This window comes from Mixophyes fleayi, chromosome 7, assembly GCF_038048845.1.
Source record: "Mixophyes fleayi isolate aMixFle1 chromosome 7, aMixFle1.hap1, whole genome shotgun sequence".
Lineage (NCBI taxonomy): Eukaryota > Metazoa > Chordata > Amphibia > Anura > Limnodynastidae > Mixophyes > Mixophyes fleayi.
In genome coordinates, this window is record NC_134408.1 from 131,221,978 (window position 1) to 131,248,485 (window position 26,508).

A 26,508-nucleotide genomic window follows, 5' to 3' on the forward strand; every position below is an offset into this window, starting at 1 on the left:
GCAGTGTCTGATTTTCGTGAGCCATGTTTCTGTTATTGCTAGAAGGTTGAGGTTGTTTGAGAGGAAGAGATCGTGCATGGAAGTGAGTTTGTTACAAACAGAGCGTGCATTCCAAAGGGCACATTTAATGGACTTTGGAAGACAGGGGAGACAGGTGATGCATTTGAAGTTTGCTGGATTTCTGTAGCGTTCAGATATATGTGTGTGGGAGAAGTGAGTGGGACCTGGATTAGGTTATATATCACCAGCTAATAGAAGCAGGCAGGATGAAAGATAGGAAAGATAATTGTAAGATGTGTGTCCTTTTAGTTTCTGGCGACAGGGTGAGGCTATTATAATTATTGAATTTAAATAGGACAACAGTTCATGAGTGTTAACTGGAGGTGAGTGAAGTAATGAAAGGGCAATGTGTACAGAGGTGTGTGTTGCAGGATGGGTGAGGGATGATATAGCCCTAAAGATAATGCCATGAAAGGAGAGGAAGAAAAATAATTAGGCAAACATTGGAATTTATGAGTAAAATAGCAAAAAATGAGGGAATTAAAAGAATTATCTAGTTTCAATATCCTGTGTAATCAGAGAAGTAGTGCAGAGTGAGGCTGCAGTAGATGTAGTTTAATCCTGGATGTCTTGATAGCATATACTAATGATGTGGGGATCCATGTGGGTACTTGGTGGAAGTGTTGAATGGAGAGTAATAAGGCACAGGTGATGGAGTAGCTGAGTTATTGCAGAGTCACGAGAGAGGAGAGTGGTTCAAACTCAGTTTCATTTCTTCCTACTTGTGATGGCAGACAAAGCCTTGAGTAGAATTGAAAGTGTAAAAATGCCATAGAGGACTGAAATAGCTGTAGCATGGGTAGGAAGTGGCTGAGCAAGTAGTACAGCAGACTGATTAAACAGATGGAATGTAGGGAAAATAAACTGACAGATAAAACAAACTTTCATGAGCTGAGTAGAAAATAAGATCAGAGTCCAAAACAGTCTTCATGTTGTGTGAAGCTTGTATCCAGGGAGAGATGGAGACATCAGAGGTACATTATGGAGTTTCAGGTGCATACTGACTGTTGTCCTTGTGTAGCTGTGGTAATAGACAGAATGTTCTTCTCCTGTTTCCTCCTATTTAACTCCGGTATAACTCTGAATTATGCTATTTAATTTTTTTTACACTTGTAACTATACACCTAGAACTATACCAACTAACTATGCAGCCATCACTTGGCTTGCAGCCATTCTACAATGTATATATATGGTTAACAAACACATGTGATCAGTGTTCTTCAATCAGGCCCTCAATAACCTCCCCCAACAAACACTAGCAATAAGAGTTTTAAACAAGCAAACACTGGAAGGACAGCATACAATTAGAAATAAAAATGCACTTTCTTAATTCAGTTCTGATACTGGTGCAAATAAGCTAGAAGTAATTACCTGTTGATGAAAGAGAGGAAGCAGAGATTAGTCACTTCTAATAGCCTGGTATAGAGGTAACTGAATGGTAAATGAATCAGGCCCTATGTGTTTATACAGAATGCTAAGGTTACATTGTATGTGAAATATTATATACAGCATTTTCGAATTTTGTGTATCAGTTAAGTGACAAACAGAGGCAAGTTCTGAAAATCCTTTTCCATCCAGGTTTTTACCTACTTGGGCAAAGTCGCTAAGACAACTCTGGAGATCATGACACTCAGGCACTCGAGACAGTGCAGCCAGTCCCTTCTACATCCTCTGTATTGTGTCCCTTTTTATAAATTATCCCATTAGTTTGATGTCTATTAATTATACTCCTTATGACTGGTATAGCTAATTTAAGGAATGTAAATACAGCCGTAACAGCCCGCTGTACACAAATCAGCAGCTTAATGCAAGTGACCCACAATAATCCTAACTTTCAGTCCAAACTCATAGCTACAGGATCATTGTTCAGGCAGCTTTCGGCAGCTACTAAACATCTAATGCCTGTATATATTGTTCAGGTAGCTGTGTCCGATTGATAACGATGACATTAAGACTTAAAGTCATTGGTTCGGGATTGGGTACATCTTGGAAGGTGGGTTTAGCTATAGATTGTCTCTATGAATTATGGAGGGTTGGGCTTTGTAAATACTTTGCTATGCATCCTTGTCACGTCAAGTTACATGAGTAGCTTCATCCGCCTTTATTAAAATCTACCGCTTTCAATACACCAAAAAATATATAAAAGAGTTAACAGATAAAGTCTGATGCAACATATGTAACTATGTTATTATCTAAATGTAAAAAAAAAATCTTTGCATTCACTAATATTTGCCATATTAGCAAGATTTGGGGATTAAAAAAATATTCTTGCTGGTACATTGTAGCGTTTGAAGCGTATCTTATGTGATAGCATCATGTCCGAAAACCTACTGTAAGACAGCTGTTTCATCCTGCTGGGGATCAATAGTGAGAGGCTGGTGTTTATATTACCTGCTGTTACATCCTTATTTCAAATCCCAAATCCATAGTGAGTTTTTTTTTATTTTGTTTTTAAAATTTATATATCATCCTGTTCTTTCCTCAACATGCGGATGCTCCGATGTTCTATAGAAGTTTTCTAAACATGTCAGCTGTCAACTTTTCAAATAAGCTAATAGCGCCTTCTCGTTTGACTGCCTGCCAATATTTGCCTGCTCCCAAGTGAACATACTTCTGTAAAGTAATAAAATTAATTCTTTTGAAAGTAAAGCTGGTCAGGATAGCAGTTCGGGACCTGCTTTTAGTTCAAGCCTGAAATTGGTTGTTTTCTCTTGAGACAGTCCAGAAAATTCTGAATATGTTTGATAGGTTCAGCTGGATGAACTTTCCGTATGTTCAGCAAGAGATGAAGAATGTGAGATGTGAACCATTGAGGGGCCTAAAGAATACTATGAGGCAGATAGACTAATTCATCATTATCATCATTTATTTATATAGCGCCACTGATTCCGCAGCGCTGTACAGAGAACTCATTCACATCAGTCCCTGCCCCATTGGAGCTTACAGTCTAAATTCCCTAACATACACACACACACACAGATGGAGAGAGAGAGACTAGGGTAAATTTTTGATAACAGCCAATTAACCTACCAGTATGTTTTTGGAGTGTGGGAGGAAACCGGAGCACCCGGAGGAAACCCATGCAAACACAGGGAGAACATACAAACTCCACACAGCTAAGGCCATGGTCAGGAATTGAACTCATGACCCCAGCGCTGTGAGACAGAAGTGCTAACCACTAAACCACCGTGCTGCCCATAATTAAGTGTATCAATGCACATAATATTATAAGCAAATCAGTGCAATGAATCAAAAGCAGCCCTCTGTACCCAGGCTTCCGATCCATATTAAAGCCTAAAAATTGTAGTTATAACAAAAGAATAGGGACAAAGATGGCACTATTGATATACCCTAATTGTATCACTCATTCAGATTTTATTCAAGATTATAATCCAAACTTCATTTGTGACACCTTCTATGTCAATATAAAATAGTGTGAAAAAAGTCTTAAAAGTCCTTCTCAATCTCTTACAGTTCTATTCATACATTTTTCATTACATGAAATTGGTGTCATAAATCCGAATAATCGTTTTCCAAGAATTTCTTCAATATTTACTCCCAGAAATCGTGTATATGAAAAAAAAAAAAAGAGAAATAATTATGTGTTTTTTGTTTCTAAATTTCTCTTTGTATATCAATAGCGCCACCTTTGACCCTATTGTTTTGTTAGAATTAAATGTATCATTAAAGTGTACCTGTTCCCAATACCAGCCTGTAACCCAAAAGCCTTATTCAAATTCAAAGTGTATGAACCTCATATCTCAACTTCATATATTCCTTTAATTGCACAGTCATGAAGCCTTGCAACGAGGAATAAATGGACTAAAATGCTTAAGTTGCAAAGTGATTTTGTTGTTTCGCAGGTGTCAACAATGTGCTAAAAGTAACTGTGCCACTGGTGTTTCTCATTAATGCTATTCTTAGAAAGACATCGGGAAGTGAGAAAATGTGCACGTTTATGCAGATTCTCGTTACATGTTAGACAGTGAAATTACGCTGTGTTCCTCGAAGTACATTAAGAACTTTTTTTTCATTAATCTTTTTGTTTTCAGTTTTCAAACAATATACAGTGAGGATGAACAAAGTGGTAAAACACAGTAAATGTAGAGTGATAATGATTTAATCACACAGTGATGATAAAATTTCAGGAATAACAGTGAATCAAAGAGAAATTGGGCAAACATTAAATTATTTGAATTTGTAGTGATTACATTCTGCAGAAGAATGTGTAATATGTATTAAATGGGGCAATGTATCAAGAGGGGGGGTATGGGGTAGATAGGGCATGTCGGGTATGGAAGGAAGAAAAGAGTCGGGGACATGGACTAGCTGGGTTGGGGGGACAGGGGGCATCTTCCCCCCAGGTCTGTCCCATAGTGGGCTACCTTGGGCTGGGTCAGTGGGCCATCTCTATTGTTTTCCCTTTAAAATGTTCCTAATAGACTGATGAGTCGAGTCTTGCCCCCGGGGCTACAATTTGCTGCCCTCCCCTGGTCGGGGATGTCTTTTGTGATTAAGAATTTGTTTAAGCAAATCTATCTGGTCATATATTCACACCCATTCTGATCGGGTGTACCAGGTAAAATGTACTTATGTTGTAAGAAAAGATCTAACATTAGCAGCTAATTCACATCTATTCGCTTTTTTGCGCATGTATTAAACGCATTAGAAGCTCATAGAAATTGATAAAATAATAGCTCCATAACCACTTTTGAGTTCTAGAATTTTAACTCCACGTATAAGATTTGAGAATACAGCAGAGCTTATTTCTCATGCGGTAACACACGTTGCTAGTACAGTATTAGTAAAAGCGCACGGATGGTTCATAAAAAAACACATTACTAAGATGTGTGCAAAGCACCTGTTACTGTTTCGTGCATCTTTATCTGTTTTCCCAGCACATATGTGTTAATGAGGTTAATGAGCCTGTGTAAAACATACCTCCCAACTTGGGAAATCAGAACAACTGCGCACGCGTGAGAACAGGGTATGGTGCCGTGTCACGGGGCACAGACATATACCCCCAGCTACCTTCCCTTCCCCTAAAAACGCCCCTTCAACGCAGTATACACCAGTGACCAGTGGGGCAGCAGTGAAAAGGACATACCTCCCAAATTGTCACCCCCTGGGCCAAATCGGGACTATTCTGTCTAAATCGGGACAATTATAAAAGTTTATTGCATGTAATAGTATATTTGCAAAGTACAGTTAGTACGCTACATCCTATTCTGGATAATGTCGGCTGTATAACCGTGCTTCTCTCTGTTTGGTGCTTCTTAGTACATTATTTAACCCCTTAATAACCAGGATACTTTAGACACATTTAGCATTTTTGACATGTGCTGGTCAAACAACAACTTTAGAAAAGTGTCCTTAAATCTTTTAACCTATTTCTCCTATTCATTTTCATACCATAAATGTGTAAGGTTCTGTAGGATAGGGGATGTAAACGGGCCTAGATATGTGTCTTTTTGTAAACTCCTTTTTTGTATTTCTATCTTTTTAAACTTTTTTAAAAAAATTTGTAGCGCAGAATAGATCATGTGGAACACTGCAGATATATTTCCCCTTTAAAGCATATGTTTTTTATATTTTCTTCCATGAGGGGTCATCTGGGTCTTCTTAGGTTCACTATCTCTCTCTCCTGCAGGGCTGGATCACTGGTGTATACAGGATGCAGATGTACCGCATTCTGTATACACTGCCCAGCATTCTCTTACATCCTGTGTACACTGCACAGCATTCTTACATCCTGTGTACACTAAACAGCATTCTCTTACATCCTTTACACACTGCACAGCTTTCTCTTACATCCTGTGTACACTGCCCAGCATTCTCTTACATCCTGTGTACACTGCACAGCTTTCTCTTACATCCTGTGTACACTGCCCAGCATTCTCTTACATCCTGTGTACACTGCACAGCATTCTCTTACATCCTGTGTACACTGCACAGCATTCTCTTACATCCTGTATACACTGCACAACGTTCTCTTACATCCTGTGTACACTGCACAGCATTCTCTTACATCCTGTATACACTGCACAGCATTCTCTTACATCCTGTATACACTGCACAGCTCTCTCTTACATCCTGTGTACACTGCACAGCATTCTCTTACATCCTGTATACACTGCACAGCTCTCTCTTACATCCTGTATACACTGCACAGCATTCTCTTACATCCTGTGTACACTGCCTTGCTCTCTCTTACATCCTGTATACACTGTTCAGCATTATCTTACATCCTGTACACAGTGCACAGCTCTCTCTTACATCCTGTGTACACTGCCCAGCATTCTCTTACATCCTGTGTACACTGCACAGCATTCTATTACATCCTGTGTACACTAAAGATGTTCACTGACCCCCGTGTTTTGGTTTTGGTTTTGGATCTGGATTAACTTCATGTTTTGGTTTTGGATCTGGATTAAGTTCGTGTTTTGTTTTTGGTAAAACCGCCCTCGTGTCTTTTGGTTTTAGTTTTGGATCCCTATTTTTTTGTAAAATCCCTTTTTTTTTGTAAAATCACATAATTTGGCTCTTTTTTTTGTTCCTACATTATTATTAACCTAAATAACATTAATTTCCAGTCAATTTTTGTAAAATGACAAGAACACTGCTACACCTCCTGTTTCTGTATAAGCAATGGCACTGAGCTATGTCACTGGAGACTGGAAAGTGACAAGAATACTGCTACCCCTGTTTCTGTGTGAGCAATGGTGCTGGATCTCCTGGGGAGGGAGGTACTTATGGAATCTAAAACCTGCGAGATCCGACAACGCAACAATGACGTTTTGCCTCGATTCAGATCCGAGGACGCGTGAAAGTACTGAGCCAGCTAGCGAGCCTACTCGGATCCCCTAAGTTCGGGTGAGCCCGAGCATCTCTAGTGTACACTGCACTGCATTCTCTTACATCCTGTGTACACTGCACTGCATTATCTTACATCCTGTGTACACTGCACAGCATTGTCTTGAACGCTGTGCAGAAATGATGGAGTGGTCAGGAACCTCTCACAATGGTTGTGGACCATCTCTATGTAGCACAGCATCATTCCTATGCTTTTAAAGTCCATGTCCGTCCAGCATAAACAGGCGAGTGGATGTTAGTGGGTTAAACTAGCTGTCATGAGACCTGAAAGCATTATAATCCCCAGGAAATACTGGTGGACATGCATCTCCCATTGTGCTTGTCTGTGTTGCTGAGCAGTGCGAAGGGAGGAAACTCCCCAAACTCCCTTCAGTTTTGTGATAGAAACAATGGAAGAATACCCCGAAATCAGGACGGGCCCACCAGCTTTGGAACAGATAGAAAGTATGCACTTGTGCCATGACCTTCTGCAGGGCCGTAACTAGGGATGTGTGATAGGGGTGACCGCCCAGGGCGCAGCGCTGAAGAAAGGCACAGTTTTTGATTATTTTAGTTTCATTTAGTTAAAATAGAGGGCTAGGGGGACAGCATTTTTGTTTCTCAACCCAGGCACTAAAATTTTAAATTATGACTCTGGCCTTCTCTAGTCACACAATATATCCCACAACTCTCCCCTTGTCACACATTATACCTCACAACTCTCCCCTTGTCACACATTATACCTCACAACTCTCCCCGTGTCACACATTATACCCCACAACTCTCCCCTTGTCACACATTATACCTCACAACTCTCCCCTTGTCACACATTATACCTCACAACTCTCCCCTTGTCACACATTATATCTCACAACTCTCCCCTTGTCACCAGGCCCGGCGCTCCCATTAGGCAACGTTAGCCACTTGCCTAGGGCGCCGGGCTCTGGAGGGCGCCTGGAGGCGCCACAGAATGAACATTACTTTAAAACTGTGCGGCGACCGCTGACCATACCTGTCACGGCCGCCGCACAGCATGCAGATACATCCACAGGGAGGGGGGAAGAGGCTATTGCTCACCACCGCCCCCTCTCTGCTCCGTCTCCTCCCCTCCACTCACTGACTGTCGGGCCGTGACATCATCATCACAGCCCGACAGTGTCAGTGAGTGGAGGGGAGGAGACGGAGCAGAGAGGCGGCGGTGGTGATTCAAGGTAAGGAAAGACGGGGTGAGGGGGGAGGAGGGCGCCGATTTTTGCAGGGGGGGGGGCGCAGATTTCTGCACGGGGGGGGGCGCAGATTTTTACAAAATGCCTAGGGCGCCATGCACCCTAGCACCGGCACTGCTTGTCACACATTATACCTCACAACTCTCCCCTTGTCACACATTATACCTCACAACTCTCCCCTTGTCACACATTATACCTCACAGCTCTCCACTTGTCACACATTATACCCCACAACTCTCCCCTTGTCAAACATTATATCTCACAACTCTCCCCTTGTCACACATTATATCTCACAACTCTCCCCTTGTCACACATTATACCCCACAATTCTCCCCTTGTCACACATTATACCTCACAGCTCTCCACTTGTCACACATTATACCCCACAACTCTCCCCTTGTCACACATTATATCTCACAACTCTCCCCTTGTCACACATTATACCCCACAATTCTCCCCTTGTCACACATTATACCTCACAACTCTCCCCTTGTCACACATTATACCTCACAACTCTCCCCTTGTCACACATTATATCCCACAACTCTCCCCTTGTCACACATTATATCCCACAACTCTCCCCTTGTCACACATTATATCCCACAACTCTCCCCTTGTCACACATTATATCCCACAACTCTCCCCTTGTCACACATTATACCTCACAACTCTCCCCTTGTCACACATTATATCTCACAACTCTCCCCTTGTCACACATTATACCTCACAAGTCTCCCCTTGTCACACATTATACCTCACAACTCTCCCCTTGTCACACATTATATCCCACAACTCTCCCCTTGTCACACATTATACCCCACAACTCTCCCTTTGTCACACATTATACCTCACAAGTCTCCCCTTGTCACACATTATACCTCACAAGTCTCCCCTTGTCACACATTATACCTCACAACTCTCCCCTTGTCACTCATTATACCCCACAACTCTCCCTTTGTCACACATTATACCTCACAGCTCTCCACTTGTCACACATTATACCTCACAAGTCTCCCCTTGTCACACATTATACCTCACAACTCTCCCCTTGTCACACATTATACCTCACAACTCTCCCCTTGTCACACATTATACCTCACAACTCTCCCCTTGTCACACATTATACCTCACAGCTCTCCCCTTGTCACACATTATACCTCACAACTCTCCCCTTGTCACACATTATACCCCACAACTCTCCCCTTGTCACACATTATACCTCACAAGTCTCCCCTTGTCACACATTATACCTCACAACTCTCCCCTTGTCACACATTATACCCCACAACTCTCCCCTTGTCACACATTATACCTCACAAGTCTCCCCTTGTCACACATTATATCTCACAACTCTCCCCTTGTCACACATTATACCTCACAAGTCTCCCCTTGTCACACATTATACCTCACAACTCTCCCCTTGTCACACATTATACCCCACAACTCTCCCTTTGTCACACATTATATCTCACAACTCTCCCCTTGTTACACATTATACCTCACAACTCTCCCCTTGTCACACATTATACCTCACAACTCTCCCCTTGTCACACATTATACCTCACAACTCTCCCCTTGTCACACATTATACCTCACAACTCTCCCCTTGTCACACATTATACCTCACAACTCTCCCCTTGTCACACATTATACCTCACAACTCTCCCCTTGTCACACATTATACCTCACAGCTCTCCACTTGTCACACATTATACCTCACAGCTCTCCCCTTGTCACACATTATACCTCACAGCTCTCCCCTTGTCACACATTATACCCCACAACTCTCCCCTTGTCACACATTATACCCCACAACTCTCCACTTGTCACACATTATACCCCACAACTCTCCGCTAGTCACACATTATACCTCACAACTCTCCCCTTGTCACACATTATACCTCACAAGTCTCCCCTTGTCACACATTATACCTCACAACTCTCCCCTTGTCACACATTATACCTCACAACTCTCCCCTTGTCACACATTATACCTCACAACTCTCCCCTTGTCACACATTATACCTCACAACTCTCCCCTTGTCACACATTATACCCCACAACTCTCCCCTTGTCACACATTATACCCCACAACTCTCCCCTTGTCACACATTATACCTCACAACTCTCCCCTTGTCACACATTATACCCCACAACTCTCCCCTTGTCACACATTATACCTCACAAGTCTCCCCTTGTCACACATTATAGCTCACAACTCTCCCCTTGTCACACATTATACCCCACAACTCTCCCCTTGTCACACATTATACCTCACAAGTCTCCCCTTGTCACACATTATACTCCACAACTCTCCCCTTGTTACACATTATATCTCACAACTCTCCCCTTGTCACACATTATACCTCACAAGTCTCCCCTTGTCACGCATTATACCTCACAACTCTCCCCTTGTCACACATTATACCTCACAAGTCTCCCCTTGTCACACATTATATCTCACAACTCTCCCCTTGTCACACATTATACCTCACAGCTCTCCACTTGTCACACATTATACCCCACAACTCTCCCCTTGTCACACATTATACCTCACAACTCTCCCCTTGTCACACATTATACCTCACAACTCTCCCCTTGTCACACATTATACCCCACAACTCTCCCCTTGTCACACATTATACCCCACAACTCTCCCCTTGTCACACATTATACCTCACAAGTCTCCCCTTGTCACACATTATAGCTCACAACTCTCCCCTTGTCACACATTATACCCCACAACTCTCCCCTTGTCACACATTATACCTCACAAGTCTCCCCTTGTCACACATTATACTCCACAACTCTCCCCTTGTTACACATTATATCTCACAACTCTCCCCTTGTCACACATTATACCTCACAAGTCTCCCCTTGTCACGCATTATACCTCACAACTCTCCCCTTGTCACACATTATACCTCACAAGTCTCCCCTTGTCACACATTATATCTCACAACTCTCCCCTTGTCACACATTATACCTCACAGCTCTCCACTTGTCACACATTATACCCCACAACTCTCCCCTTGTCACACATTATACCTCACAACTCTCCCCTTGTCACACATTATATCTCACAACTCTCCACTTGTCACACATTATACCCCACAACTCTCCCCTTGTCACACATTATACCCCACAACTCTCCCCTTGTCACACATTATACCTCACAACTCTCCCTTTGTCACACATTATACCTCACAACTCTCCCCTTGTCACACATTATACCTCACAACTCTCCCCTTGTCACACATTATACCTCACAACTCTCCCCTTGTCACACATTATACCCCACAACTCTCCCCTTGTCACACATTATACCTCACAACTCTCCCCTTGTCACACATTATACCTCACAACTCTCCCCTTGTCACACATTATACCTCACAACTCTCCCCTTGTCACACATTATACCTCACAACTCTCCCCTTGTCACACATTATACCTCACAACTCTCCCCTTGTCACACATTATACCTCACAACTCTCCACTTGTCACACATTATACCTCACAGCTCTCCCCTTGTCACACATTATACCTCACAACTCTCCACTTGTCACACATTATACCTACCAACTCTCCCCTTGTCACACATTATACCCCACAACTCTCCCCTTGTCACACATTATACCTCACAACTCTCCCCTTGTCACACATTATACCTCACAACTCTCCCCTTGTCACACATTATACCTCACAACTCTCCCCTTGTCACACATTATACCTCACAACTCTCCCCTTGTCACACATTATATCTCACAACTCTCCCCTTGTCACACATTATACCTCACAGCTCTCCACTTGTCACACATTATACCCCACAACTCTCCCCTTGTCACACATTATACCTCACAACTCTCCCTTTGTCACACATTATACCTCACAAGTCTCCCCTTGTCACACATTATACCTCACAACTCTCCCCTTGTCGCACATTATACCTCACAACTCTCCGCTAGTCACACATCATTATTGACCTATTATGCACTCTCCAAGTGTGACACATTATGGCCCTATATATCAAGGGGTCACCCACATTGATTGTCAGGATGGTGATAACAAAATACAATTAATTAAAAAATGCTTTATTACTAAAATAAAGCATTTTTTTCAATGGTCAATAGGCTTAATATTTTAATATTTATTTATTTATTTTTTATTTTTTTTAAATTAGTTTACTCTATGTTTTACAATCTAATTTTCAGTATTATTTTTTTTAAATTAGTGAAACTGAACGCCCTAGCCTGGACGTTCAGTTCAACTCTGCATGACATGCGGGTCATACATATACTTATCCCCTCGGACTAGCTCAGCACAGCGGTAAGTTAAACCTTACGACTCCAGGCCAGTAACACCAAGGCAGCTGTGTATTGGTCAGCTGCCATGACAAGATTTTAATAATAAATTATGGCGAGAGGTATTTTTTTACCGCCACGATAATTAGTGATAGAATATCAGCCTTATTGCTGGATATTAGGATACAGACTCCTTAATACATTTCCATATTATGTATAAGTACCAAAATGCGTCCACATTTAGAATTGAGCATATCTTAGACTTGTGTCCTCTTGCATCTAGGCTCTCGGACAGTGGAAGATTCTCCCCAAATCGGGACTTTGGGGGAGTTGTGCGCATACTCACGCACGCTGTGACGCGCATGAACGTTTCTAATGGAAGATAGAAGATAGATTCCATTCCTCTGGCAGCATCATTAAACCCACAGATCACGATGGAAAGTGAAAAGGGTTTTGTTGTCTTAACCCTTTAAATGTAGAACAGGAGTGGGACTCTTCCATAGTACTTTAGGAAGTCATGTAGCGAATGAGTCTCAATCATCATAAGCGCTCAAGGGGATACATAATTTAACTGTAGTGTAATGAAATTAGTGGCTCATGGCTGTATAGTGAGACCTATTGCCAGTATACAGTATACCTCATTGCCAGTATACAGTATGCTCATCTCCCTGTATATAAAGTATATCCCCTTTAATATATAATATGCAAGAGTGCCCTGTGTCTATTGTTTATTCCTGAATTCTGCTTACAATTATACGTTTTTATTTTAAAAAATGACAACCACAATTTTATATTCACATATTTTAATTTTACCTATACGTCTGTACTTTTGCAAAATATCTATTTATACATGTCCAAGGGCTGCATTCTGCCCTCTGAGTCTTCATCAATGGCCCCCAGGTCCTTCCCCCTTTATTGTCAGATTAGTTTGTTATAGCTTGTAACCCTGTTTAAAATGCCATCTGGGGGTAAATGTATCAAGCTGAGAGTTTTCCGGCGGGTTTGAAAAACCAATCAGATTCTAGCTATCATTTATGTAGTACATTATACAAAATGATAGCTAGAATCTGATTGGTTGCTATAGGCAACATCTCCACTTTTCAAACCCGCCGGAAAACTCTCAGCTTGATACATTTACCCCCAGGTGTGTTATTACAGCTAGGTGGCTCTTTCTTTGATTACACGTATTGTTTTGACTTATTACTGAGATTAAGGATAATGTGCGGCCCTTTGGAAGGTTAGAGAGTGCCACCCATTTGGACCGTGAAGTGTATCAGGTTGCTGATCACTGGGTTACACAGAATCATAAGTTTTCACAATTTGTTCAGATATCACTGAAACTTCTTATCTCCTGCCTCAAAACAAGACATTTGCTAATACTGGCAAAGCACAGGCTTGTTCAGTTATTCGATCCAGCTGCCTTTATATTTTAAATATAATTGGCTATGCACCATCAACTGGTCTATACTAAAATCTATATGGTGTTTGACCGTCTGCAAAGAGCTAATGCCATTACAGTATACAAAGTAGTTGCCCATTTGCATGTATCTACCACAATTCCTCGCTGGGAGCATGTTGTTACAGAACTTCCTTTTCAATCACAAATTGCAACAAATGATTCTCTAAAGCCACCTATATATGCAGCAACTCTGGGTGGCGAATTTAGTATTTTTTTTACCCAGTTGGCCCAAACTTTTCTATGTCAATTGGGGCTAGTAAAAACCTGGTCAGTAAAAGAGTGTGATATATCCAAATGTGCTAAATGGACCATATGTGATATGGGCTTTCAAGTAAGAGGGTAGATCCATTCAATTTGGTCACATTTCACATTAATGGCCAAAGTGACCACGGAGCAGGATGCTTGTCATTCTTTCAGAGCATCCGATCTGTCCATATTTGAGCAACTTATCCTTTCTTTCTTCTCCAAGTTTTTCCATTTGCATAATCCATACATCCAGTGTAAATATAATTTAGCCACCCTACTTAAAATTTCTATCTTCAGTAGTACAAAATATGTAAAATACAAGATTATGCCTTCTGTGTGTTTGTCCATTTCCTAATCAAATGGGCGCTTTTAGCCAAGGATTCCCAGTGCTCTTTAGTGCTGGTAATGCGACAGCAGCAGTGGCGCACGCAGGGGGGGTTTCTGAGTCTCTAGAAACCCCCCCCCCCGCGCTAACTAAGTGGCCACTGTCCTATACAGCAGCCGCGGACCTGTCAAAAAGGCGTCTGCGGCGGTGTTGTATTGTATACAGCACCGCCGCAGACGCTTCTTAGACAGCGCCGCGGCTGCTGTATAGGACAGTGCTGGCGAAACGGAGCTGCTGCGCATGCGCAGCAGCTCTCTTTCGAAATTTTTTTTAAAATTTTTTTTTGGGGTCGGCGGGGAGAAACCCCCCCCCCCCAACAATCCTCCGTGCGCCCCTGAGCAGATATGCTCTAAGAACGCAGACTACAGTGTGACAATATGCGAGCTGTTGAAAATGACTTGCCATCCATTAAAACAGACTTTATTCAAAGTCCCATATTGTTCCAACGACATAATTCCCTGGCTTTCTCCATACACTGGCTTTACAATGAACGCTTAATGATATGGACACATAGCCGCTCTGTGTATCTGTCTATTTTAGCCTTATATATTTTTTTCATTTCTAAGCTGCCTATTTTGTGCAGGCAAACAGAGTGTTTAAAACATAGGGCCTGAGTCCTTAAGGAGAGCAAAGCAAAAATTGGAGTAAGTTTGCTCTTAGAAAAACCATGTTAAAATACAAGGGGTGCAAATTAGTTTATTATTTTGCACATAATGCAAATACGGGCTGCTTTTTCATGTAGCACACACACACTTGATAGCTGTATTTTTACACTGAAATTTAAAGTTGATCTAGGCAAGTCCTATCCCAATTATAAATTTGTGTCCACATTTTAAATTTACCTCCCCCTCCAATGCAACATGGTTTTGCCAAGGTGCAAATTTACTCCTTGTTATGCTTTGTTCTCCTTAATAACTCAGGCCCAAAGTTTCTATGACTATAAAAAGTAACCACTCGTTGGACATTAGTTTTAGGTTGGCGGTAGAGCTAGATTAAGTCTCTGGGGGTCCCGGGGGAATTAAGTCAAGATGTGGCTCTATGATGTAATATGGTTATCATTTTAGACAAATTTTAGACAAATACACAGGCAATACTGTGTATACTACTGTTAGGTACACGCAGCTCTGTCTTCATGAGCAGTACACTGTGAAGCAGGATAAACCTCCCTTGCGATCAGACCAAATCGTGACTAAGCGAGACAGTCACCCAAATTCAGGGCTGCCCTACCAGATTCAGTTGGCAGACTCTCCTGCTCTCTCCTACCTATTCTTGTCACTTTCACGACCTGTGGCTGGTGGTGTCTTTAGTTGCTGCTTGTCTAGATCCTGGAATGTTGGGGGCAATATTTGTAAAAAAAAATGGGTACATGTAATTTAGAAAACTTTAACCACCCCCAGCGTTAAATGAAAAGCCATGTTTAATAATGGGGCCTCCCTCCAGTCCCAACATTAAAATAATAGTATTCACATTTAATAATTATATGTTTTTAAATAGATCTGTTACTCTCCAACCAGCCCTGGCATTAAATTAATAGCATGCACAATTAATAAGTAGACCTATTTCCCTCCAACCAAACAGCCCCAGCAATAAATGAATAACATTTACATTTAATAAATGTAACCATTTCCCACAACCATTCTTGGCATGAAATAATACATATTCACATTTACTAAATAGCCCTCTTCCCCAACTCAGCCCCACATTCAATTAATAGCCCCAAACCACCCCAGCATTAAATTACCATAAGTTAATAAGTCCAATTATTAAATTAAATATCCCCACCATCACCCCACAAATAAATTAATAGCACCCTCCATTGAATAATTAGCTCCAACCCACAGTCCACCATTAAATTAATAGTCTTCCTCCCACCCAAATTACACTAGAGACCCCCCCACCACAGCAATAAATTCATAGCATTTAATAAATGTACCTATTTCCCTCGAACCATCATTGCCATTAAATAATTCCTATTCACATTTAATAAATAGTCCGTATTCTCCCCAAACAGCCCCACATTCTATTATTAGCCCCCAAACCACCCCAGCATTAAATTAAAGGTCCCATCACGCCATCTTAACTTAATAGACCCCAATATTAAATTAAATAGCAAACCAATAAATGAAATTGCCTTACCATCACTCCACAGATAAAATAGCACCCACATTCTATTAAGACCCCCCTCTCTTCCCTCAGACATTATATTAAGACCCCCACTCCCTTCCCTCACACAATATATTAACATAGATCCGTTCCCTCACACATTATATTAACATATCCCCCTCCCTTCCCTCACACATTATATTTGCATATTCCCCCCTTCCCTCACACATTATATTAACATATTCACCCCCCTTCTCTTACACATTATAATAACATACTAACCCCCCTACCCTCACACTTACCTTGTTCCAGCCGCGCTGTGTCGGAGCTCCTGCCGCTCTGCGGGACGGCACCTGTCACGTGGTGCGCGTCCCATGTAACATCTGTCAGTGAGGGGGTGGAAGAGGGAGGATGCAACCACACATAGGAGGAAGAACAGATCATTAGATCAGTGGCCACTAGATAGCTGGTCCTAGGGAAGGAATCAGCCACCAAGGACTATACTGTCCACCCGCTGGCACCTTTTTAGAGTAGCTGGTCCGGGAGGCCCCCTCTTAATCCGGCATCGGTTGGGGGAAGCCAGGATGCATCGTTTTTAGGGAATGAGCAGAGTCTATATTCCATCTTATTCCACCAGTTAGGAAGTGGATAGATACACATCAAGAATTTATACATATGTTTCTTAGTAAAAAAAAATCCCTTCTTCTGGTAACAATTAATTATTTTTAATAATTTATATTTAAAAAAGAGCAAAATATGTTGGGCGACATTTACTGGTTTAGTGTAGAAAAGCAAATAAAAAAAAATCATATAATTCATGTCGATGTATTGAGAACTCAATATATTGTTTTAATAAGTGAAACAGTTACAGAAACATCAAAGTCAGGATACTTTTTTTAAGTCCTAAATTGTGCTTTGATTACAGGGTCAGTTTCACAGAACAATGCTGGCCCTGTGTTTTGCTATCTTCTTGGCTTCTTGTGTAATTGTGTTACATTATTGAGGGTTAGAACATGAGGAGTCACGTATGTGTCGTGTTTACAGCGTTATCAGGGGCAAACCCAGGATTTGCAGAGGGGGGGTTTCCACACCACGCCGCCAGTGGGCGTGACCAGCTTGCATGGGGCCGTATCTATAATTTTAGAGAGTTCTTGGCTGCTCTCCAACTCTTCCTATCCCCATAATATACATAGGCAATGCTGTGTGCACTACTGTTAGTTGCAGAGCCGTGTGAAGCGGGGGCAGTGTCCAGCCACTTCAATTATACAGTACCCCAGGCTTGGAGGGGGTTTCCAGGCACTAGGAAACCCCCCCTCGGTTTGCCTATGCTTATATGAGATGACTCTGAGATGCAGAACTGCTACAACTGCAGAAAGTGATATTAAAAATAGAATTCCACGTTCTGAGAAGTAACATTGCCACTTCATTCCTTAAATCTTTAAGTATAGAAGTGTCTTCAGCATTTAATGTAAAATTGGATTATTAAACCATATAAAAATGTTGACAACCTAACAAATGTTGATTAAAAGTATTTTTTCTAAACAAAAGAAAATATAAAATACAATATTAATCCTAAAATCCGTCAACAACATTGCATTTGTGCCTCAATGAATTTGAGTCTAGAACTTACTGGTAATAGCCAGGGCACATACTCATACTTAATTAATAATTAGGATATACATATAAATATTTTCCTTGGTAGTTAACTAAGCTTAAAATGCAACTTTATCAAATATGAAAAAGGCATCTTGTAAAATTCATAAACTATGGAGCCTATGTAAAAGTTCCAATAACTATTTATACAGCCTTGTTATCTAGCTGAGCTCTAAATTACAGTATTGTCCTCTGTAATGTTCTCTTTTAGGCTCTTTCAGTTGTTCCCATCGATTACTTTACACGCAGGGATCTAGGGTGCTCTGTAAATTTGTTTTCTTCTATATTCCTCAAAACCAAGACAACCATGTGATAGATTGGTCACCAACCATCTAGAGGGAGGACAGTATCATCCAAGCTTGGGCAACCCTCTCCTATCATTATTTTATTATTGCATATTAATATTCTGTAGCGCTAACCAGAGAATATTGGCTCATTCGCATCAGTCTCTATCCCATAGGAGCTTACAGTTTAAATGCTCAACCCCACACACATGCACAGCAACTAATATGTTTTTGTACTGGAGCAACCACAGGAAACACAGGGAGAACATACACACTTCACACAGATATAAGGAACCCTCATAGGCAAACCGAGGGGGTTTTCTAGTGCCTGGAAACCCACCCCCATGCCTGGGGCACTGTATAATTGAGGTGGCTGGACCCTGCCCCTGCTTCACATGGCTCTGCTTGAAAAGGAAGAGCTGACAGTAGTGCACGCAGCATTGCTCATGTATATTATGGGGATAGGAAGAGTTAGAGAGCAGCCAAGCACTGTGTAAAATTATAGCTACGCCCCTATGCATGCTGGTCACGCCCACTGGCGGCGTGGTGTGGAAACCCCCCTTTACAAATGCTGCATTTGCCCCTGACCCTGGACATCCCCATTCCAGAGTTACAATAAAGAAGCTTAAAAATAATATAAAAAAAGGGGTGGGAATGTTGTACTCGTTCAGATTGACATGAGAGAAAATAAATTTATGAAGCACTGGTAAGTGGCAGATTCCTACATCCGTCCTCACCAGCGCAACAAGTTTAGTGATAGGGTGGGAACGTCAAGTGTAGAGATCCATGTATACTGGGGGAAACATGTCCACAAACAAGGGACAAATCGATAGCTAGAAGAAGCAGGCTAATTCCAGATATATTTACTAGAAAAAACAGAGATGTAAACTAAGAACTAACAATGGAAGAACTATGCAGTAATCAGATATGAAATCCACTTGACAGGTAGAGTGAAGTAACACATAGAGTGAAGTAACTAGAACGTTCCACCCAGTGAAGCAAAATCTGTTCGGTTAGCCCAGACGTACAGATCTTCTAACCCATATATAGGCAGAAGCTGTAATACACCAAGTACCAAGAGTCCACATTACAACAAAAGGCCTCTAAAAACAAAGAGACACCTTTAGCATCATCATCATCATCATCATCAACATTTATTTATATAGCACCAGCAGATTTCATAGCGCTTTACAATTGGGAACAAACAGTAATAAAACAATACTGGGTAATACAGAGAGGTAAGAGGGCCCTGCTCGCAAACTTACAGTTTATGCAGGGCCGGATTAAGGAAATGGAGGCCCCTGGGCTAAGGGCGCCTCCATTCCCCCGTGAGGCCCCCAATGTGAGCCACCCGCCGCCCCCCCGTACCCAGTGAGGCCCCCCCCCAACCGCTTACCTGTCACTGTAGTCCTCCGTCCCCGGCGCGCTGTAAGCTCCTTACTGAGGAGATCTCGCGAGAGTTCACTCGCGAGATCTCCTCAGTAAGCAGATTACTGAGCGCCGGGGACGGAGGACTACAGTGACAGTGCTCAGCAGCATTGATCGGGCTGGGGGCGCCCCTGCCCCCGGACCGATCAATAATGCTGCTGAGGACTTTGAAGGGCCCCCTAGATGCCCGAGGCCCCTGGGCTATAGCCCAGTTAGACCTCGGGTTAATCCGGCACTGAGTCTATGGGACATCCAGAACTGCAGAAGCTTCTGGTACACAGACGTGCAGGGTCTTCTCATGTAGGTCCATGAGCTTCTATACTCAGTACAGTACATGAGCTAACAATAGACTGGCAAACAGAAGCTTCCAACACTGAAAACCAAGGAGCTTCAACCACAACCTAGTAATACTTCTGATATTAAGAAGCAGATAATGCTGAGAGGTCTTAAGATCTTTAAATACAAGCAGTGAGGGCTTATAACAGAAGAAATAGAAGCAGAGGGCTCTTAACAAGCAGAAACAGTGCGGCTATGACATGCCAAGCAGAGTTAGAGGGCTCCTATTATAACAAGCAGCGTTAGAGGGCTCCTATTATAACAAGCAGCGTTAGAGGGCTCCTATTATAACAAGCAGCGTTAGAGGGCTCCTATTATAACAAGCAGAGTTATAGGGCTCCTATTATAACAAGCAGCGTTAGAGGGCTCCTATTATAACAAGCAGAGTTAGAGGGCTCCTATTATAACAAGCAGCGTTAGAGGGCTCCTATTATAACAAGCAGCGTTAGAGGGCTCCTATTATAACAAGCAGCGTTAGAGGGCTCCTATTATAACAAGCAGAGTTATAGGGCTCCTATTATAACAAGCAGCGTTAGAGGGCTCCTATTATAACAAGCAGCGTTAGAGGGCTCCTATTATAACAAGCAGAGTTAGAGGGCTCCTATTATAACAAGCAGAATTAGAGGGCTCCTATTATAACAAGCAGAATTAGAGGGCTCCTATTATAACAAGCAGAATTAGAGGGCTCCTATTATAACAAGCAGAATTAGAGGGCTGCTAATATAATAAGCAGAATTAGAGGGCTCTTATTATAACAAGCAGAATTAGAGGGCTCCTATTATAACAAGCAGAGTTAGAGGGCTCCTATTATAACAAGCAGAGTTAGAGGGCTCCTATTATAACAAGCAGAGTTAGAGGGCTCCTATTATAACAAGCAGAGTTAGAGGGCTCCTATTATAACAAGCAGAGTTAGAGGCCTCCTATTATAACAAGCAGAGTTAGAGGGCTCCTATTATAACAAGCAGAATTAGAGGGCTCCTAATATAATAAGCAGAATTAGAGGGCTCCTATTATAACAAGCAGAATTAGAGAGCTCCTAATATAATAAGCAGAATTAGTGAGTTCGTGCCTAGTACTTTGAAGCATTAAGCTGCCCCTTTCCCCCTCCCCCATCCTCCAAACACACATTGCTGCACACACTATGAGCAGAACCCATTACACCAGTTCACAGCTCTATGCAGAGCAGTGGTGAACAGACATTCCTCACAATCTTCCATTCCATTCAGCAAGAGTGGCACAGTTTAGGACCCCATTGCAGAGCCCTCAAATCGCGACCGTTTCACTTAAATTGGGACAGTTGGTGGGTATGAAAATACCCAGTAGAACCACAGGGCTCTAATATTCAGAGAGGCAGAGGGCTTCAACTGCTGAGAGAATCAGAGGGCTTCTTATCCTCAAAGGAACTTGTAATATGCATAGAGTTCTTCTAATACACCAACGTGAAAGGCAACAAGGTATCAATGAGAAACAATGTAATCCAACAAGACTTGTTATATTCATTTTATCACTACCAATAAACATTGTCCAGTCGTTACTCTGTCAAAACCGGGGTAATGCTGCTGAAATAAGCTTTAATATGAGACCAAACTCTACCTTTTGTTGGACCTGAACCATAAATACCATTACTATTGTTTTATCTATGTATAAATAATCTTTAATACATTTTACTAATAAATAAATGTTGGTTGGAACCTTAATAAATGTGTACTATTTACAAGTATAAGTGCGAATGTAAATGTGTGTGTTATTAATCCGCGTGATTGCGTCATTGCATGTGACGTACTTATTGCAATCGCACGGTAAAACAATATCAATCAATTTAGTTTACTTCATGCAATTATTTGACTTCTACAACCATACTAAGGAAATTAAGAAAAGCTGACACAGTCATAAACAAAACAGGCGTAAACAGTAAACAGACGACAGTACTCCCCACTGTCCACAACGTAACAAAAATAAGTTGGTTTGTTTAATTGAAAGCCTGGGGTAGTGCTTCCGGTCACCAAGTGCTCCAAAACACAAATAAGATACACAAGGGTGCAGAGCTTCAGGCCATCCTCAAAAGAGAAAGGGCCCATTTATACATGACAACAAAAGGGCCCTCAGTGGTAAGGGTTTTCAGGGCCCCTCTCACCACAATTTTGGGAGGGTTCATTTTGTTCTGGGACCCGCAAAGGCTCTCCACAGTGAAAGGAGGGTTCAGGGGTGTGGGAACCACAGGGCTACATCATGCCCTCTAGATAATGGGGAGGAGCCCATAAGGGTCTCAGCACCCCAAAAATTCATTTAACCTCACAAAAAAAACGACAGTGACAAAGAGGTGAATAAATAAATACGTGCCAAGTGTGTACGGCCACAGCCTAATGGCCGGGCTATTGAAAACATTTCTACTTCCCCTGCCAAAAGGTCAGGGCAAAGAAGGCAAAGTGAAGCAAAAGTAAAGTTGCAAAAAAAGTGCACAGTGCCGCACCCTCTCAATTTGGTTCCCCATCCCCCAGTGATTTTCAGGGTACCCCTGGCTGACCACACCAGGGGCACATACAACCCAAGCTTTCTAAGATGCCTCGGTCCCTGGTCAGAGGACCAAGGTAGCCTGTCCTGATCAGAGGGCTCACCACTCCCTCCTCAGACAGTACTACACTTGACAGAGGGAGAGAGCCGCAGCTGAGAGGAGGTCTCGGCGGCAGTGCACTAGATTGTCTACTGGATGAGCCACTGAGACCAGCACAACCTGCTCTCTCCTATGGGTTATAATGCACTCTAGTTACTGAAACCACATATGGTGCATCTTAGCTCTTTAAAACACTCTGGGAAGTGGCAGTTTAAATTCATTCACCCCAGGCAGCACAAGGTGCGACTTGTCTCCTGGACTGATCCTACACCTTCACTAGGGAGCAGAAAACAACTATTACAAAGCACCATGAAAATCACCTCTACCAGATGCAGCCTAACCTCTAGACCAGTAGGGACAAAATAACTAGGAGATTGGGATCCCCATGAATCCTTAGAAGTAAGGGTTGCTCAAGATCGGTGGAGTTGCGTCCTACCTGTATATGGGTGGAGGGGGGTCTCCGTTCCATAAAATCATAATTATATCTCAAATATCTTGCATATTTTTTACACAATACCTATAACTCTTTACATATAAAGCAACTCTCACCTACCCACAGTGGGTGCAGCCATTGTGTGTGATTTCATTAGCATGTAGCCTGTCTATTCACTAGGAAACTGTTTGTAAACTACCAATGCGCTTTAATTTTGCAGAGACACATATAAATATATATATATATATATATATATATATATATATATATATATATATATATATATATTTAATTCTGTACAGAGGACATGTATGTCATAGTCACCTTCATCCAAGTTCTATGTTGGCAGCAATACCTACAGCGTTCCCATTGGCTCAGGAAGATTCAATATAGGCGTAAAGGAAAGTTGTGCTCCATATGATTTTGGGAAGGACATGTGTAATTCCGCCATTTCTTATCTCTGACAATGTACAGAACAGTTTACATGCACATTTGTGAATGTTTATCAGGGCCTTTTTTATATAGAATAATTTTGTATTTTATCCATAAAAGTCCTTTAAACTTTTGCATGCTGGAAATATGAAGTTTAGTACAAGCATAAAAAGGAAACAGCTATTACTTTATTTGTTTTATTTATTTCCAGGTACTAAAGGGATTTCCAGAATGCCTACAAGCTGATATCTGTCTGCATCTCAATCAGACCTTGCTGCAGAACTGCAAGGCCTTCCTAGGAGCCAGTAACGGCTGTCTTCGAGCTTTAGCTATGAAGTTTAAAACCACCCACGCCCCTCCCGGAGATACTCTTGTTCACTCCGGAGACGTGCTCACTGCATTGTACTTTTTATCGAGGGGTTCTATTGAAATTCTGAAAGACGACATAGTTGTTGCAATTTTAGGTAAGTTTACTCTAAGCACTAATACTTTCACTAAACCAATGTTATCAGTCTGCTGCTCAAGATGTTAATATCGATGTATCCACAGTTGCCCAGGATTAATTCACATAACACTTTGTTTAGAAACTAACCTACCGACCACTTTAAAATGCATTTATTACATTTTTGCTACAAGATTACAATATTTTAAGAGATAACGTCATGCTCTATTAATGTTCATATTAGAAATAATAAGATTATTATGAGAATTATCCTTACCCTTAATCCTGATGTTATTATACAGAACCACAATGCTGTGATACAGTGTGTCTAACTCATCCCTTTAAATGGCTAAATGAAATGTATCATGTAAAAAAGTGCAACTTTGAAGCTGTAGAGTGTACAGTACAATGACTGCATTATATTTTTTGCATGTGGGGAATATACTGCTTCTCCATGCAGCACACAAACACTAGGAAGCTTTCATTTTAAACTACAATAGAGTTCGGCTAAGAAACGCCCCCTCCCAACTCTAAATCTGTCTGCATATTTTAAATTTGCACCCTGCATTGCAATAATGTATTTTTCCTTTCCTCCTACCTCCAAACCTTAGCCCTTACTGATGTCCACAAAACCATTAACAGTTATTCTTACCTTAGGGTTGAGCACCTTCAAGTTTTTTTTCTATATTTTTTCCCCAAATTTGGATCTCCATGATTAAGATACGCTACTTTTATTTAAATACCACTGGTTTTCCTGTCCCCTGGTATTTTCCTCTTCATTAAATTGTTTAGCACTGCTCCTCACAGTAGCTGTAGGTGGAGACAATTGTGATCTGTGTGAATGTCATTATCACTGAGCAGGAATTCAAATAAAAATATTTCTGATATTTGGATGTTACTCCAGGTAACGCATACCTGCATTCACCTTTATATATGCATGAGTCTCCCTTTTTCCATTTTACATAGTGGCCCTATGTATGTTCATGGTGCCTACACATTACTGTGGAGTTTTGGTCAATATAAGCTTTTAAATACTGATCCAACAATATTTTAAATGATCCCTCCGCATTTGTATATGTTGTGCATTATGGGACTCCGTTAGGTCCGATATTTTGTACTTTGAAATTTTGTCACCAAGATTCTTTTGTGTGTATTTTGAGTCATATTTATCTTTTTATACATTACGTCCAACTCAATACACAGCGCTTGTGCTGCAGAAATGGGAAGACAGTACTGCTGGTGTGATCAGCATCATTGCGTATCTTTACACCAACCTTCTTGAACCCGCAACAGATAGGTCTTCTTAGAGCATATTTGGGGATTATGTCACATTTACAGGATGCGTGCTATATGTACATGTACATACTGCACTCAACTTGCCCTGGTCGGAATCAAATTCATGACCCCAGTGCTGTGAGGCAGAAGTGCTAACCACTGAGCCACCATTCTGCCCTCAAACTTTTACAATGTTGCGGCATACATTGACATTTTCTAGTAGTGTGGGAGTGTGTAGTAAGATGCTTTCTCTGAGATTCCAGTCTTATAATGTGTTCTTGACTATTATAGCTGCACTAGTGCTGCCATATCTATTGTTGTATGAAAGGGAGAGATATAAAAGCCACCTATTTGTGGCTTCCATTATTTACTAGTACCAATTAAAGTGTTCCTCCTTACTGCATACAGTGGAGGCCGCCATTTTGTGGATTGAACCAATATTCAGCCTATCACACAGTGATGTCATTAGCTTCTATGAAATTAATAGAATGCTTGCTCATGAATAGTGGTTGAGCGCAGAAGATGACCCCCTCCACTGTGTGTAGACAGCAGGAACACTTTAAACAACTGTGTTTTAGCAATATTTGTTTTTTTAAAGATCTTTTTCTTTCTCATCTCAGGAAAAAATGATATTTTTGGAGAGATGGTTCACCTATACGCAAAACCTGGAAAATCTAATGCTGACGTGCGAGCCCTGACGTATTGTGACCTACATAAAATCCAGCGGGAGGACCTTTTGGAAGTTTTGGATATGTATCCGGAATTTTCAGACCAGTTTCTCACAAATCTGGAGCTGACTTTCAATTTAAGGGACGACCATACAAAGGTTTGCAGTTTCACTATTATTATTTTACATTTGCTTTTATTATTATTAATAATAATAATAATAATAATAATAATAATAATAATAATAATAATAACATAACTGTGGGATGTTGTTACCTCACTATGGAAAAGCTCATATTTAGGGGAAGTGTCATGC

At 41.4% G+C, this 26,508-nt stretch overlaps 1 protein-coding gene across 5 annotated transcripts in view; it reads left to right on the forward strand.

Moving 5' to 3' along the window:
- Nucleotides 1–26,508, forward strand: part of KCNH7 (potassium voltage-gated channel subfamily H member 7) — a 334,323-nt gene that overhangs the window by 287,068 nt on the left and 20,747 nt on the right. For 4 of the 5 annotated variants that reach the window (XM_075180750.1, XM_075180754.1, XM_075180753.1 and 1 more), the window contains 2 exons: nucleotides 24,021–24,273; nucleotides 26,147–26,352. In XM_075180750.1, coding sequence (XP_075036851.1) covers nucleotides 24,021–24,273; nucleotides 26,147–26,352 — 459 coding nt within the window. The remainder of the gene's footprint in view (nucleotides 1–24,020; nucleotides 24,274–26,146; nucleotides 26,353–26,508) is intronic. The other variant, XM_075180751.1, reaches the window with a different exon arrangement.